Genomic DNA, 18,965 nt, shown 5'->3' with positions numbered 1-18,965 from the left:
GGAAAAAATAAAATACTACCTAGTCTTGCCATAAATACTGAGACAAAGGAAAAAAAAATTCTATTGCAAATAACATTTTTTACTTTTACAGTGTGTTAGTTTAATACATAAATATAAAACAATTTAAAGTATAAAAAGCTTATTCGAAGTGGTCTCCATTGGCTGCAATACAGTCCTTTACGCGTTGAGGCCAGTTATCAATAGAAGCACGCACTCTTTCCATGGGAAAATTTTTCACTGCCAATCGTACGGATTGTTTTAGGGACTCCAAATTATCATGGCGTTTAGAGCAAACCGTACTCTCTAAAACTGACCATAAATCAGAATCCAGCGGATTAAGATCGGGACTAGACGACGGCCAGTCTTCAGCTCTGATGAAGTCCGAAACGTTCGTTTCCAACCAAGACTGCGTAGACCGAGCTTTATGATCTGGCGCCGAGTCTTGCTGGAAGGACCATTCTCGATTATTGAACATGGTGTTGTTAAGGGGCTTCACCACCTTGTCAAGAATGGTATCTTGATACACTTGTGCCGATGCTTTGATACCTTTTTCACAAAAGTATGGCTCTGTCACTCCTTCATAGTTAATACCCCACCAAACCATCACTGAAGTCGGATAGTGCCCACGTTGCACTCTGTCGACTAATCGGGAAGCTTCCTTAGAGCTTTGAGCATAAATACGGTCATTTTGTTTGTTAAAATGTTGCTCAATTGTAAAAATTTTCTCATCCGTAAACAATATTTTTCTATGACCTCCCTTTCTGTACCGCTTCAGTAGTTGTTTCGATTTTACCACCCTATTCTCTTTTAAATTATCAGTTAAGAAATGACCAGTACGTCTCTTATAGGCTGAAAGTCCTAAGTCATCTTTTAAAATACGCGACATGATTCTAGTTGCTATCTTCATCTCCCGAGATAAAATCTTTTGCTTTCGGACAGGATTTCTTCGAATTCTTTCCCTTACTGCTTTGACCACCTTTTTCGTACGAACACTACGTGGACGGCCAGATTTTTTTCTGTCACAAACAGAGGAGGTCTCATTGCACCTATTAATAGCCCGGTACACAAACATTTTACTAATACCAAGCGTATGGAGAGTTTTAAAAATTGGATTTGGCTCCATACCTACTTTGTGTAATGCAATCACAGCGATTCGGTTCTCTTTATCACCCCACTCCATTTTAATATCGCAAAATATTGTACAATGTATTGGCGCCAAAATGAGAAAACTCAATGCGCAATTATATAAAGATGACAGATTCCAAATTCAAATGTAATATTTTGTTTATTTTTAATTGTAACAGTATTTATGGCCAGACTAAGTATAACACTGAGACTTAAACTCATGTCTCAAGGTGGGTTGCGGCATTATGTTGTTGATGTCTATGGGCTACGGTAACCACTTAACACCAGGTGGGCCGTGAGCTCGTCCGCTCATGTAAGCAATAGAAAATATCATCAGTCCCTACCACCGATACTATAAAGCTTTGCTGATCTTGAAGAATCACGGTAAATGCCAACAGGTATGTAGTACTAGGATTTCGATGGATTCTTTCGATGATAGTACAAAAGAACAGTATGACGGCTAGTTTTCTAAAATATCAAATTTTAATGTGAGTTTGTTAACGTTAAGTTAAAAGCTTAACTTTTAATAGTTGTTTCAACAAATGACTCCCGAGTTGTTATGACAAATCTGTACTTTCTAACGTTTAGTAATTTTCTGCTTGTTTCCAGAATGACCGACCTGCAGGATCTCCTCAAGTCCCTGAAATCGGAGAAGGAGGCTTTGCTCGCCGAGAAAGCGACCGGTAATACCGGGGATGCTAATATACAGCAAGAGTTCAATTTGCGGCGACTCAATAGGGAAATGAAACATCTTTGTAACGAATACGAGAATTTGGTCACTCAGAACTCGACTATTGAAGAGAAACTGACACATCTGGAAGCTAATCCGCCGAGGTATTATATATCTTTAGGCAGATGAACATACTGCATTTTTTACTGGTGGTAGGACCTCTTGTGAGTCCGCACGAGTAGGTACCACCACCCTGCCTATTTCTGCCGTGAAGCACTAATGCGTTTCGGTTTGAAGGGTGGGGCAGCCGTTGTAACTATACTGAGACCTTAGAACTCATTTCTCAAGTTTGGTGGCGGCATTTATGTCGCATATGTCTATGGGCTCCAGTAATCACTTAACACCAGGTGGGCTGTGAGCTCGGCTACGCATCAAAGCAATAAAAATAAACATACGGTATAATATGATACCACCAGTAGAATAGTAGCGCCTAGGGCTCACCCAAACCCCTGCCCACTGGTTTTGTACATAATGATTTAATTATCATAATTAACCATAGTTTGAATGCCGCAGGCGACCTTGAGGCGCCAACTTCATACCTCAATTATGTTTTTTTACATTACTGAATTCTGCCACGAAGGAGTCGACTCGGCTTCAAGGCTTGGGTAGCTATTACGACGTAAATAACACGTCGGGGTGAACCGCGAGCTACTCTGTGCCTGTTACTGTTTAACGAATGACAAACTTTTTGGCGGGAACGCGAGGAGTGAAGCTGTGTGATTTGTTTTATTTTGTCTATTTAGTGTTTCTTTAGGTTCAAATGTGTAATAACGGTTGTTTATTAGTTAACTTAAATTAAAAATAACACTAATTATTAAATTAAAACTAATTATTAGGGGGTAAACAATTGCGCAGTAGACTCAGCGATCCTATACTCCCCCCAATTTATTTGGATGGGACTCAAATAACTCTAACTGATTAAGTTAAAAACCTGGGTGTTATTGTAGATCGACATCTTTCGTGGAGTTCTCACGTTGCTGAGATTAGTAGGAAGGTGCACTTCGCCTTGCACTCGTTGAGATGTCTGCAGAACTTAAATGGTTCCCTATACGCTTTCGAAGGAATACTCGAATATTATGTCTCCTATTCAATATCCTGCATAAGCCCACTTCTCCCTTATATTTACGTGAGCGATTCTCTTTCATTCGTTCTCCTGATGCTCCCTGCAGATCCAACCAACGTTCTGTCTTATTATTCCCTTCCCACAAAACCAATTTCTATTCTCACTCCTTTACTGTGCACGCGGTCAGACTGTGGAATTCGTTGCCGGCTGACATCCGAGTTTGCAAGTCTGTTTCTGTTTTTAAATACAAGGTCAAACAATTCTATCTCTCATCAACTGAAAGATCATTGTTCTATACTCTTCGTATATACTGTGTTACTTAGAATATTTTGTATTCAAGTTTAACAATATTAGCTATGTGTATGTGCATTACTATAATTCTTATGTTGTATTTGTTATTTTAGTTATATGTTATTTGTTCTACACACACTCATCACTTTTAATTATTAATCTCATAATCCTCTCGTCTGCTGGAAGAGATTTCTGAAAGAAATAAGCAGCGCCTTTGTACATAATTTTCCTATTACTCTATACTGTCTTCTTTTCTGTGTGTACATAAATAAATAAATAAATGTGGGAAAGTGAAACAAAGCCGCTGGACGTAACTCAGTAAATGATCACCATTTTACTCAGATTATATTTCACCCCATATCATCTCATTTCATTTAATTTCATCCCATATTATATTTTTTCATAAAAATAAGAATATAAATTAAAATAAGACATGACTTAAAGGTCTTGGTTACCAGGTCATAAAATCCCTTAAAAAAATGAATGTCATGCTCCGCGTTTTCCCTAACGTTATTTGTTATTGACCAATAACTAAATTCGTTTCAATTTCGCGAGTTAAAAATTGCTTTTGTCACTTTCTGTCTCTAATAGATCTAATCATTCATCTATTGGTCCTATAGGAACGTCTGCTATGCGATGGTAGATGATAAATCCACACTCGATAGGGTTTACGTAAAATCTATGTATAATTAGTAAACACAATATCGCAAAAGCATTACCCAAGCGAAATGTTTAGTCGATAGATTATTAATTTATTTGTTATTTTCAGTTCCGTGTATCTGTCGGTCCGGGATCGTCAGATATTGGATTGGCACTTTGCGAATTTGGAATTTGCGAACGCAACGCCTCTCGGGAACTTATCGCTGAAGCACTGGGACCAGGACGACGATTTCGAGTTCACCGGAAATCATTTAACAGGTAAGATCGACTTGTCTATGCTTTTTATTTATTGCCATAGATCAATAGACAAGGGAGAAGGGGACTTTTAAGGGGCTATCGAAGGAATTTAAGTGCCCTTAAAAGGCCTTGAAAAGGAAAAGGAAACGAAGATCGATGTTACCAAAGGCCTGTCTTTCATAACAGCTGTCTTGCCTCTCAAAGTGGAAGATTTGTTTTGTGGCAGAATTAGGTAGGGCGATGTTTTTCAGTTCAGGCTCAAAACGTGTAGCCATCAAAACAGTAATAACAGTGTCAGTAATATTTTCGTATTAGATATTGGTAAATCGGGCTTTTTACATATTAAGCCAACATTAATAATTAATGGTCAGAGGTAAAACATTTCAAACTTTATAAAAAAAATCGTCAGTAACCGATATTAATTTTGTTAAATCAATAGCGTTATATGGAGTTAACCGAAAGTGTTCTGTAAGCGATGCTCGTATACAACAGTAAACAGATACCTCTATTGTTTTGTGTCCATACGAACGGCGCCTGTCTGATATATTTTAATCTCAGAAACCAACATATAACTAATAATAATAAATAAATAATAAATAAATATTATTTACTAACAATCACGCCACGTTAACTGGTCCCGTGCTAAGTTCGTAAAGAACTTGTGTTACAGGTACCAGATAACGGAAATAAATGTAAGATTTTTATTATACACATACATACATTTAATATACATCCATAACCTTGGAAAAGACATTTTATATTTATCATACAAATAACTTCCCTTGGCGGGATTCGAACCCGCGACCCCCTTCTGTAGTGACCATGTCACTTACCACTACACCAGACGGCCGTTAACTAAATAACTGGTAAGTCAAAACATTAAAGACCGATTCCTATGTGGAAAGCGGCAGATGTAAGTGAACAAGATTGGCGATTTCTGATACTCGTCGATACTGAAACGTATTTGTCCAATTACAATCCGAGATATTTAAATTAAATTTATTTGATCGTCTCATTCCATTCGACGAATATGTTTATCTAAATTATGTGCAATTATTTCCGCAAGTCCTGAACTAGCGTTCTAAAATTACATTGTCTGCTGAATATAATAATAACAATAATCTAATATATTATATTATACTATAAATGTAAACTAGGAGGCATTATTTTTAATGAGCATTTAAACGTGAATTTGCTATAAATTTCCCGTTTTTGTAATATATTGCTAATTATCAAGAAAATAATTATTAAAGGCTAGTTAATTACTACATTGTTATTTTACACTTTGTTGGAATATTCTACCAAATTAGCCTTAAGATTTACGAGATGCCCATAAGTTTTGTAGAAAATGCCTTCTAATACTGATAGTATATGACTAAACTTAATATAGGCTCCTATAACGAAAGCTATTCCAAAATCATTTGATTATTTTGTATGGTAATTGTTTTGAAACACACAACATTGTAAAACTAAATGATGCTACGTTATGCAGCTTTTGAATTGCGTATGTTAGTTTACCTGAACTAGACAATATTGGGACGGCTAAGATCTAGGGGAAGTTAGCTATAACTTCAATTAGTTGCAAATACAACTCGTTAGTGTAAGTCGAGCGTTTCCGCGTAATCCGGCACGATCGATGCGCCATTGTATGAAATACAAAAGATACCACCGCGCAGTAGTAACGTCCCTAAAAGGCATGCTTAGATCTGTTATTTGTTTTCCAGTTACCTACTAGACGTTTAAAAATGTTGTCTATTCTACAATTTTACATATCATTATCATAAAATTCGTGTTTCCAACGAAATGGTTATGGTAGATTTGAACTCAGTACGTTTCAAGATTTTGTGTTTTCTTTGTGTGGAGGCTTGAAGAGTGATAGGCAACGGTTTGGTTCTTACTACGCTACTGGTGTTACTGAAGTTAACGACCGATGGAGACCTTATGAGTCGAAATTTCGCTTATTAACGGTAAAAAAATAGTAATGAAAAATAACCAGGCTTTTGGTTTCGTTATAAAAACGAAGAACTATACGCGATATGTGACTAGTGAATTTGTTTGAGTTTCCGTTCACGCTTGAGGGCAGGCTGCGCTATAAATGTGAAATTTTCGAATTAGTGGCCGGTTGCGATCATTTGCTCTGTATAGCGGATTTTAGCCCTAAGGTTGGTTCGTGTCAATAATTACTATTATTTTTGTCTGCAAGTTTTCATTCTCAATCGTCGTTCCATTAGCCCCCGACTTCGGTGAATTACCATAATGACCGTTGCACATAATGCGGGCTTAGCATCATGTTTCCTTGCACACACATAGGTGTACTTTAAAAATACCTCTAATCTAGTATTATAAATCTCAGATTCAGTGTTGGCAGCCCTGGTGTTTTAAAAATTTAAACAAACAAATATTGATTTAGCTTTGAAATGTTGGCCGATTTTATGTTTAATATAAAAACTGCAAGCGAGACTGTTGTGTTCGTTGTTGAGTAAAAAGATATGTATCGCGACAACCTCGAGACGCTTCTTTTGTACGTCGGGATATGCGTGTGTTGTCGGCCATATTTCTCACTGTTCGCCCATACCGGTGTTCGCGGCGTGGGTAGTTGAAAAATGACATCTTGATTGTTGTGCGTTATTCCTCATGAGAATGTCGGTCTGTAGCGGTCGCGTGCAGCGCCATTGTAGAGCCCCCGAGCTCTGGCCCCTACAAATTGAACGATTGTTAAACGTTCTATGAAAACGTGCTGCTATCGTGACTTGTAAAGGAATTATTATTGTATTTACCGAGATATCATACTTTGTTAGAAGCTTCAGTATTCTTCGCTCGCAACAGCTGAAGTTTATACCTTAGATTGTGCAAGAAAAAAAAATGAATTACGTGAATTTTTACTGGTGGTAGGACCTCTTGTGAGTCCGCGCGGGTAGGTACCACCATCCTGCCTATTTCTGCCGTGAAGCAGTAATGCGTTTCGGCTTGAAGGGTGGGACAGCCGTTGAGACCTTAGAACTTATCTCAAGGTGGGTGGCGCATTTACGTCGCAGATGTCTATGGGCTCCAGTAACCACTTAACACCAGGTGGGCTGTGAGCTCGTCCACCCATCTAAGCAATAAAAAAAACGTGAATTATTCCGTGCGCTTTGATTTCTTGGTGCGAGAAATCACGAGATCAAACAACAGAGTCATGGCAACGATGAATTATAAATGTTTGCATTGCTGCTTACGATAAATGGCCTTTGAAACAAGTCCCCGGTGTGTCCGTGGTCCGGTCTGGCTTGGGCCCGACCGAAGAGCAACAAGTTTTTGATAACGCCATGCGTGGCTAGCTAAAGGCAATAATGAATGTTATACAGCCGCGGCTTTCCTCATTTATCACCGGCTCCTATGAATAAAATATCTCGACGTTCCCTTTTGGATAGCGTCTAGTCGTGCCGGGATGCGCAAAGCTCACAGCTGCGATCGCAATCTTCTGCTTCGGTACCTAATACTGCCAACTCTCGAGAGAAATTCACAACGTTTACCCTTGTTTCACATTTCACGGAAACATCGTCCGGGGAATATGTAGTTTTTGAATTTGGTTTTCCTGCATATTTTTAAATTTCGATTGTCAACAGAATTTTTGTATTCTACTCAGATTCTTAACATAGATGGATAAATGAGCTCACGTCTAACCTGGTATTAAGCGCGTAGTGAAGCCCAAACGCTTTGATTTTTGTTGATTATCGTTTCCCACTGGGAGATGTGTTCGGGACTTTAACTTTCACGGGTATGTAACACCATCCAATCTACTTCGGCCAGGAAGCAGTAATGCGTTCTAGTTTGAAGACTGGAACAGCCGTTATATTAAACAACTGTGACTTAGACCTCATAGTTCAACGTGGGTGGCGGCATTTACGTGTCATGTATTTATATATGTCTATATCTGAGCTCCACCACTTAACACCAGATGAGCCGCGAACTCTTTCACTCGAGTACATTTAAAAAAGTCGTATCCATATCGGATGACAGCTCTAATCTTGCTCGTGTGCAAACGATCTCACAGCTCATCTTGTGTTAAGTTGCTACCCGAACTCATTGACGTCAAGAAGTGAATGCTTTTATTGACTGTCCCACGCTTCGAATCGAAATGCGTGTTTGTTCTGTAGAAGAAATAACCTCTTGAGGGCTTTAGATTCTCTCAAATGTTGTTAAATATGCATTTTTTAAATTAGAAAATAAAATTATTTTTTTCTTTTAAGACTATCTATTATCTTACTGTATGCAAGAAGATGTTACTAAATGACGTAAACTTTTACAGGAAATCCTATCTAAACGCTTGATGTATATCTTAACATTGGAACTAGTCCGGTTGACATTTTGTGAAGAGTGATTAATCGTAATGTACAATCTCGGTATCATACAATACCATTTATTTTTTGTATGAAGAAATCATTTGCTCCGCGTTCGGCAAAGCCTATTTATCTTAAATATAAATAAAACCGTTGGTGGATTGTTTTGTGAGCCCAGTTTTGAATCTATATTGCCTATTTATGGCGTGAAATAGTAACATTTTCCTTTCTCAACGGCGGGATAGCTGTCATCCTAATGTTGATTTTAACCTAATGTCGTAAGGGTTGGCAGCGGCGTCAAATTTGTAATGTATTGATTAAAATCACGCGTTTTTTATAGTCAACATATTATTTCCCACGTTAATTTACAATTTTCGTGGTCACGGACGACTTGTAATGTTTTTTTCAGTAGCAGCGTAATATAAGGCAGCTATTTACAGCATAAGGCATACGAATAAAATCTGTAGGCTTTGATAAACAGTTGTGAATAGCTTAAAGTTTGTCTGCCTATGTACGCCAACAGAAAAGGAGATTAGGTTTGAAATAAGAATCTAGCGTTGGTTCGAAGTGTAATAATGAAATCAGGGACACCGTAGAACTACACTCGTTGCACAAGGACATCAATCGCGACGGTCGCGTTGCCTGTGGAGGCGTCTGGGGCGTGGATGAATAAGCAATGAACCGTCGAATGGCTCTATTAACCCACCATTGTGTTCTCCTGCGATCGCTCGACTTGCGCAAGAGACACGTATTGTTCGTGTCTGGTTGGCTTTCACTACGCGACGGTGACGTCACTGTTGCGACCTAAATGCTTTTGGTGTTAGATGTAGTGCGATTTGCATTATGCCGCCTTAAATAGCAAGGAATGCCTGCGACACGGCGGCAACGTGCCGGTGATCTGAGGGCCTGTTATTACTCGTGATGTTGTATAAACAACCATCATGTAATTGAATAGTCGTGTCTATAAGTCTTATTTAATGCTTTGTTCATAAATGCGATAAATAACTGTTACCAGCGATGGAAAACGGGCTTTAGAACTGGTTCATCGCGATAGTTCAACGTGACATTGCTTTGCCTTTAGTGCTCTAAGACTTGGCAGATGAGAATTTATGTCTTGAAACTTAGAAAGGATATTAATTTTCTAATGCAATGATTGAGACGGATAATGAATGATAACTTTAAACTATTGATAAATTTAACAATGTTAAAAGTGTTCAAAAAACATTTTTTTTTAAATTGTGTATGTATTTTAGGTTTACCATTGTTTTTTTCGTTCTTTTCTCTCATTACACCCGCTGGCACATAGTATTTATTGCATTATGCATTTAAAGTTAACATATTTAAGTGGCAGCTGAGGAATTTCGGTTTTCATATTACAGAAATGTGCAAAGATAACATTATTTCTAGCTAATTTTATGCTTCCCCATTACTTTGCAATAAATAATACCCAAAAACAATTATGATTTTAATTTTTGTACTCTGGTATTTATAATATTATTATTCGTACGTTTAGATACGATTGAACCGATAGGTATTTGGTGTGGCGGCGGTCAAATTAAAGTTTAAACTCGCTAAACACGATTCCAAATTCTGATTATTCCATATAGTTTAAATCGGAGGGCCTTAACTTTCCTTTCATTCTAAAAGTTTTAATCCTCTTTGTCGACCCTAATTGAATTCACTGTTATGCTAATACTCTGATTTCCCATCTTATTTCGTTAATAGAGGTCTGTGGTAAACCAATTAAAGGGAACGTTTGTGGATTACTCAACTTTCTGTACACGAATAGTTGGTGGGTTCTGCCTGCACGGGAAATTAAACATTTATCTAATCCTTTATGTAAATACTTACTCGAATGGCCGGTTTAAGAATGGATCGTGCTATTACAAGTGTCTGTGAGAAATTCTCATTAGATATGATACTTTGTATTTGATTTTACGTTTTCGTTGATTTTGATATTTCGAATTTATTTATATGGTAACTTAAAACGTATTTGGATTCGGAATATATTTGTATTAATATGTTAGAGGTCCGTGTAAATACATGATTATATTATTATAATAGTCTGTTCTGTTAAATTATTATTCTGAGAATAGTTTATGCGACTTCTACCACAACTTCCAGATTATCGGCCGTAGCATTAAGCGACTGTCCTAACCTAAACTATTTTTGTATTTATATCATGAATACTAGGTTCGTATGACTGCCTTGCTTATTTATGCTGCAACGCAATCATGCGTTTTTGTTTTAACGACCGATACCGGTTTGTTAGTGCAATTCAAATTTCAATTTTATATCTTAAGGTGGGCGGTGCTATCAGTGCTGTAATATCCATGGGTACTACTAACCGCTTTAGACCAAGATGGTCCTGGAGATCGTCTGTGTATCTACGCTGAGAATATATTAGTAAAATAATGAACGTAGGTATCGTCAGGTGCACAATTGCATAATTAACTTTTTTTTTCTTTTTTTTTCTTGCTTAGATGTGTGGACGAGCTCACAGCCCATCTGGTGTTAAGTGGTTACTGGAGCCCATGGACATCTACAACGTAAATGCGCCACACATCTTGAGATGTAGTTCTAAGGTCTCAGTATAGTCACAACGGCTACCCCACCCTTCAAACCGAAACGCATTACTGTTACACGGAAGAGATATAGGCAGGGTGGTGGTACCTACCCGTGCGGACTCACAAGACGTCCTACCACCAGTAATTACGCAAATTATAATTTTGCGGGTTTGATTTTTATTACACAATTTTATTTATTCCTTCACCGTGGCAGTCGATCGTGAACATTTGTTAAGTACGTATTTCATTAGGAAAATTCGTACCCGCGTGCGGGATTCGAACGCCGTTGCATCGCTAGATACGAATGCACCGGACGTCTTATCCTTTAGGCCACGACGAATAATTCTAAGAACGCCTGATGGCAAGCTAATAAAAAGTTATATAAATGATTTTGGTGGTTGTACTCTCTACACGAGTATTAGGTAATGATCCTACAATCAGTGAGTTCTGTTTCTTGCCTAATTACAGTTTCATTTTAAACAGGGATAATGTATGTCCACTAATATTTTTATGATCTAAATCATACAATATAAAACAGAAAATCTACGATTTTCCATTATAGTAATAGTAGAAGTTATAAATATTGATACAGTGATTCTCTATTTCGTTTATAAATTAACATTTTTCGATGACTGGGTGATAAATGAAAGAGAATTTTTTTGAAACTGACTCAGGAATGTCGAATTCGAACCCTACCATAGAAAATGTTTTATCATACGATTTCTACGCTTGATGTTACTCAAATTTTACATTATAAAAATATATTTTTTTTAAAGGAATTTTATGACCTGGTAACTAAAACCTTTAAGTCGTGTCTTATTTTAGTTTTTATTCTTATTTTTATGAAAAATGATAATATGGAGTGAAATGAAATGAAATGAAGATGATTAATTTGAGACATATTAATCAATTGGGATGAAACTAAATGAAAAGAGATGATATTGGATGAAAAATAATATCAATAAAATAATGCTTTATTTTAGAACAAATTTGGTTAGCATAAAAAACTTTATAGTGAGCCAACCTTAACATACAGACATATGCTGTCGCGGACTTTTTTTTAGATCTTGTAAAGGGGAACAATTCTGTCATACATTATTTTAGCGAAACTTTAACCGTTTCGGCAGCGCACGTAGCGCAAGCTCTCAAAAAGGAAAAATACCCCGATTTTGAAACATTCTTTATTGGTGCTCCGCTTGTATTGGTCTTAGCGTGATGTTATATATAGCCTATAGCCTTCCTCGATAAATGGGCTATCTAACACTGAAAGAATTTCTTAAATCGGACCAGTAGTTCCTGAGATTAGCGCGTTCAAACAAACAAACTCTTCAGCTTTATAATATTAGTATAGATGGGCGGAGGCTCGTGCTCGACAGTAGGATGAAAGCTAGCCTTTACAAGTCGGACTAGTTGTACTAGTTGGACTTAACACAAAATGGACATAGCACTAGCCTGCCTATTTCTGTATTTCTGCCGTGAAGCAGTAATGCGTTTCGGTTTGAAGGGCGGGGTAACCGTTGTAACGATACTTGATTTCGGACCTTAGAACTTATATCTCAAGGTGGATGGCGCATTTACGTCGTAAATGTCTATGGGCTCCAGTAACCACTTAACACCAATAATTACTTAACGAGAAATAAAAAAATAAAAAAATTCTAGTGTTAAGTCCATCTTGTGTTCGAGTTACTACCCGAGCTCATAGACATCATGTAGTGAATGCTTCCATTAACTGCTCCACGTTTCGATTCGAAATGCGTGTTTGTTTAGTAAGAGAAATAACTAGAGTAATCTTGTAGCCCCCGACTCTTAAGCCGTTGTTCAATACGCTTATTTATTAAAATAAGTAAGTAAACCTATTATTAGTTTCTTTCAAGACCATTAGCTAAGATTATTCAAGAAGATTTAGTTACTAGAAGACGTAAACTTTCACAGGAAACCCTGTCTAAACTGCTTGAGTCCGCTTGACTTTGTGTGAAGAGTGATTAATCGCCGCGTACAATCTCGGTACAACATGCAATGCTGTTTATTTTTCGTATGAATAAATTATTTGCTCCAAATTCGGCAAAGTTTATTTTAATGTAAATAAAAACGTTGGTGGTTTGTTTTGTGAGCCAAGTTTGTAATCTATATTGCCTATTTATGGCGCGAAACAGTAACATTTTCTTTTATAAATTCCGGGATAACTGTCATCCTAATGTTGATTTAAACCTAATGTCTTAAGGTTGGCTGTAGCGTTAAATTTGTAATGATTTAATTGAAAAATAAGTTTAGAGCTAAGTCTCGCGTTTTGACAAGGCAAGATTATTAAAATACTTTTAAAGTTTTCATGGTCAGTAGCGAAAAGTTTATGCAACGTTCAACAATAAAAGCATTTTAATAATATCTAAAACTCGTCAAAATCTCATAAAGTTCTACAATATATAATTTCATTTATTTAATTAAAAATAATATTATACTACGAAATTCTATGAAACCGCTCTTTCACTATCCCGAAACTTTAATTAGGAATCCTGTTTAAATTTGATATAGTGAGTGTTTAAATCAATTTAGCATATAAAGTATAAAATAAATTAAGCATGTGAAGTAGATAATACGAGAACGCCAGTACCGAGCGCTATTTCACAAGGGAACAGTAGGTACCATACGTTAAGGAATGTAATACAGAACGAAATGCGACATTTATAAAACTGCAAACGCTACAGTTGAAAACGGCGTAACCCACACGGGCGGAATGTTAAACTTTCTGAAATGTGCAGTTAAAATCCGCACTATAATATATGTACAGTGAACTGCAAAAGTGCCCCGATGACACAATGAAAAATCGTATTAACTTAAAATTTACACCCTCAATCGGCTGTTGTTGGCATTATGTCATTAGAACGTGAAAAAACGCTTTGAGAATTTATTTACTCATTCTTCAACTTTATTTTTATAGGACTTTTTGGCGGGAACGCGAGGAGTGAAATTGTGTGATTTGTTTTATTTTGTCTATTTAGTGTTTCTTCAGATTTAAATATGTAATAACGGTGGTTTATTAACTGTAAAATATCTGTGAAAGTGCACAAATGTGGGAAAATGAAACAAAGCCGCTGGACGTAACTTCTCGGGATCCTCCAAAAAGTACACTGAAAAAATCTCAGTAAAAGTCTGTATGTTAAGGTTGGCTCACTATAAAGTTTTTTATGCTAACCAAATTTGTTCTAAAATAAAGCATTATTTGTGAACTCCACGCGGACGAAGTCGCGGGCAAAAGCTAGTCTGATATAAAGTGTAATCCACACAAGCGAAGCTGCGGGCGTAAAGCTAGTTTCAAAATAAGTGTGTTCTCGGAATGATGTGCAGAGCTGCGTCACCGTTCGGTCGGTTGAACTGGCGCGCCGCTCATTGCACCGTGAATTGGGGGACGTCCGTTTCAGTCTCGCTGCGACGCGCCACTTTGATTTAATTTTTACACTATTAAATCATAAAACACATCACTATAAACGTATGAAAGTCTGGAGCTGCTAATTGATAATAGAATAACGTATTTCATTTACCTATCAAAGAGAGCACTGACCTGGAAAGTGTCTGGCAAAAGGAAGAGAGGCCGCCCCAGAACAACTTGGCGTCGCTCGGTGGAGCAGGAGTTAAGCGTCTTGGGCATGACGTGGGACGTTGGGAGACTGCGCAAGGCCGATGTAAATGAAAAAAATTTATTCGAGCCCTACACCCCAGCAGAGGGTAATAGGAAAGAATGATGATGATGTATTTCATTTTGCAATTATGATTGTGTTTATGAATTAACTAACACGGTTTTCAGATCGGTCTAGTTACGCAAAAACATTTTGGTATTGGGATTCGATTTGTAACAGTCATATTCGATCCGAAATCCAGTTAGTGTATTCGGAAACGGTTCATATGTTGACCGGGTGCGCAAAATGAAACACGTTAACGCTTTAGCTGACGCTGTTTCCTTTTTTGTCATGCAGCCCGTGGAAAGCCATTTATCAACTTTTTACGAAAGGCCTTATTTTAATTTATGCCCCCAGTAACTTCGAAGTAGCTAGCTATCTCCGACCTCATTTGAAACTACATCTTTGTTGTTGTTTATGGTACCGAGAGCTATTTCTTTTGTTTACATTTGAAACAACTGCACCGTTAATGAATTTTTACGCTAATAACATTACATTCAAGACACGTAGTGCTCTTACCATGCTTTGGAATGGAATTCCATTCCAAACGATTACAACTTAAAATGGCGCTTGTTTTCAATGCCTGGCAAAATAATAAATCAATAATACTTAAGATTAAATTTTTGCGTTAGGTTTTTAATTAGTTACTAGCTTACCGCCCGCTGCATCGCCCGTGTACATTACACTATTTAATTTTCGACTTGCCCAGCCTTGGTCATGTGGGTGTAAAAAAACAGCAATTTATAAACAACACCGTCACATTTCAGCTTTTTTGTACAAAATATTTACGAATTACACACACTCCACCCACCCTTGTTTATCGATATTTCTATTAGTGAAAACGATTTTAAAAACGGTTGCGTGGCTTAGAAGAAACAAGCGGAGAAACAAACAGAGACAGACAGCGACTTTGTTTTATACTATTTAGAGATTTACCTTTGATTTTGAAATTCATACGTCCGTTCTGCGGAACATTTAAAGGTTTGCAATTACATCTGATGCTTGTCTCGACTCGCATCTGATAAAGGTACTAAAATGGCTTGCGAAGTTCCTTTAATTGATTCAGAAATTTTTTTTTCTTAATACCAACCTGCGATGTCTAGATAAAATTGCATTTAACTTGCAACGCAAATGTACTTAGTTGCTGTCACAGACTAATAAGATGCCATTGATACAGAACACGATGCCTTTTGCCTGTAGACAGACGCTCGATGCATTAAGAGCATTAAAATATTCGTATTAATCCAGGTGTCGTCATTGAGTTTGAACTTACCCATTAGTAATACAGAAACTACTGAAGTCCGTGCACCGCGTGGTACCGGACAAATTTTGTTTAAATTAACTTTCGTTCGGACTGAATTTCTCTACGACTGTGTGGTGAGTGCAGCTCAAAGTGGCAAAGTTTTAATTTTGTCTATCTGATTTTAGGGGATAGTTTTGTTCGCTATGTTGACCAAGTTAGTTTATATGTTGATAATTGTTAAAAAATCTACAGTAATTTCGGGGTAGCACAGTTTTTTGGGTATGCGGACAAAAATTGGTTGCCTTTTAGTACTTCACGGAATGTTACAGACAGAAATCGGTTCCTGTTTGAGAAGGAAGGAAGGAAGGTCTATGATGTCCATGGCCTCCAGTCATCTATGTTATTTGCGTCAGTTGCTAATAAAATTTCACGTAAATTATCAACATTTATTTTTACTTAATAACTGCATATCATATAATGTACGAAAAATATCCATTAGTTTAAATATTTGGGCTCAATCTATCGGCTTCATATATTAGAGGGTGTGACTGTGCTGACAAAAACCTTTTTGAACTGCCAATAACAGTTGTGCAAATTTTCAACTCAATCGGATAAATGAAAGCCAAACGCATATAACACGAACAAAATCACAAAAAAATCTATTTATTTATTATATGGTGATAATGAGAATAAATAATTCAGAACGAAATCGTAAGTGAAAAATAAAAGGAATGTGACTCAGGTGCTTTTTCAGTTCACTAAGTTGAACCCCGCTTTAGCTTCATTTATGGAACGTGAAATGTCGTTATGAAGCATCAAATCAAACTACTAGATTCCGTATATGGATCTATCAAAACATCGAAATGGACTGGAGTATGCACCGTCATTCAACGATGGACGCCTAAAAGCGAGCACTTAACCAAAGCGTAATTCCGGTAAAAGCTCCGAGCAGCAACGCCGTCCATTCTCTTCTTAATGTTTATTTAAGCGAAAAAGTTCGATGCTCATTAACTCGATTGGTGGTTAGTGAAACATAGGGCGACTTTTATAATAAACACTTCAATATATCGTCTATGCGTAATGTCATACTTTATTTTCACATCTGAGTTTTTCTCTTTTTGTTAACCTGTTTCTAGATTCGAACTCGTTAAGGCCTCGACGCGTAAGACGATTAACTTAACATTATACCACAATTTTAATGTAGGACTGTGCATAGTGCTACTGATGACAATCACAGCAAAGTTAATCGATGTCACTGCGCTTAAATATAGCTCTCTATAGTTATTAAATTTCATTAAAATTCATATATTCCTTAAATGATTCTGATCAGGTTTTACAATTTAAAATTTTGTATACCCTTTTACCCTTTATGTAAACTAGATGTATGCCACTGTTTTACTCTCGTTAAATTTAGTATTCTTGACATTAATGTACATGAAATTCGAAGATCATCTGGGACCGATTGCATCCGTTGTAAAATTTATTGTTAACATTTTAGGTTAGCCAAAATTATGTTGTGATAATAACATAATCGTAATAGACAAAAAGCGTTATCACAGTCGGTTAATTCGTTTTTGCGTTATGATCGAACAAATAAATATACAAAGTAACAACCACACTAGCAAACAGACAGAATGAAAGCTATGGCGTAAAGTGCATCTGAGCACCACATTGTTTTAATTGTAGTTTTGGAACGAAGTAGCTTATGGGACGATGCGAAGGGGTACCCTAACCGGGAAAAAATGTCCGTAACGTAAGATTTATTATTTATGTATAGTCTTAGTATGATGGCTATACAGTGTCTAATGTATAGTCTACGTAATGACGGTTATTATTACTATTCATATAAATAGCTGTTTCTTTGTATATTATTATTATATATTTTTTATAAATCATTGTGAATAAAATAAAGTTGATAACTTTGTAAAGTAGTTTTTATTTTTTTTATCAATAAAAAAGTCATAAGAAAAAATGTATACCCGAATAATTATTTTCTTTATACCTCGAATAGAACTTAAAATTAATATTTTTATTATAAGGAACTTCGTTCCTATCCAGTGTCCCACGACCCCACACATCTTTTTTTTTAAATAGACAATAAATTAAAGACCTATATTTACCTATATTTAAAATTTCCAGTGTGTCAATTTGAAATTTTCCTTTAGAAACAATGTTATATAGCTAGAGTAAAAAAGGACGTAGAATACCTAATGCTATCTTACTGTTATAAATGAAAACACAATCCGTATTATAATTTAATGAGAGTACATATTCCTTGCAAATATATATTCATTCGCAACCATCGCGCGATGCGGTTTTTCCTGCGCTATTGAATTGTGTTGCAGCCGCTGACTTCCGCGGCGGTCGACTGCCCTCAGGGCTCGAGCGTTTTTGCATTTAGCACTTCAGATAATGAGGTCTTAAGCCACGTATTGTGGTGGAATTTGCTTAAAAAATATCCAGCAGTTTTAATTATCATTAACTTCTAAAGTTGCAAATAAACAGTTTGGAACTAATAGCTATTTTACTCTTAGAATTATCTTCATTTAAATTGGATAACGTTGTTTCATTAATTTTGGATGCTGCAAAAAGTTATGATTATTCATAAGAGTTTGGGGCTTACTTTTGTATTATTATATGTTAGAAGTTATTTAGCAAATAATCTATATACATATATATATAAATGAATTGCTGTTCGTTAGTCTCGCTAAGAGAGAACTCGAGAACGGCTGGACCGATTTGGCTAATTTTGGTCTTGAATTATTCGTGGAAGTCCAGAGAAGGTTTAAAAGTTTGAAAAAATATGAAAATGCTCGGAATTATATAAAAACAAACAATTTTGTTTTTCCTTTGATGTGTCCCCCGTTGGAGGGATTCCTTTTTTTTTTTTTTTTAAGTTTATTTTATACAAATGTTTAGGTTTTTTATTTATCGATTGAGACACTACGAAGTCTGCCGGGTCAGCTAGTTTAATATAAAAATCAAATGTAGCTAACTCCGTTTGTCTGTGAAGTTTTCACGCGAAATCACTCAACCGATTTTGATGAAATTGGGTTTGT

General features: G+C 36.5%; 1 protein-coding gene across 1 annotated transcript in view; it reads left to right on the top strand.

Annotated features, from left to right (window-relative positions):
- Positions 1-18,965, top strand: part of Su(var)3-3 (lysine-specific histone demethylase Su(var)3-3) — a 344,797-nt gene that overhangs the window by 5,168 nt on the left and 320,664 nt on the right. The window contains 2 exon segments of the mRNA XM_089737401.1: positions 1,735-1,959; positions 3,979-4,127. Of these exon segments, the coding sequence (XP_089593527.1) occupies positions 1,735-1,959; positions 3,979-4,127 (374 nt within the window).

This window comes from Bombyx mandarina, chromosome 23 (genome assembly GCF_030267445.1).
Source record: "Bombyx mandarina strain Sakado chromosome 23, ASM3026744v2".
NCBI lineage: Eukaryota > Metazoa > Arthropoda > Insecta > Lepidoptera > Bombycidae > Bombyx > Bombyx mandarina.
This window is presented reverse-complemented; position numbering and strand designations above follow the sequence as displayed.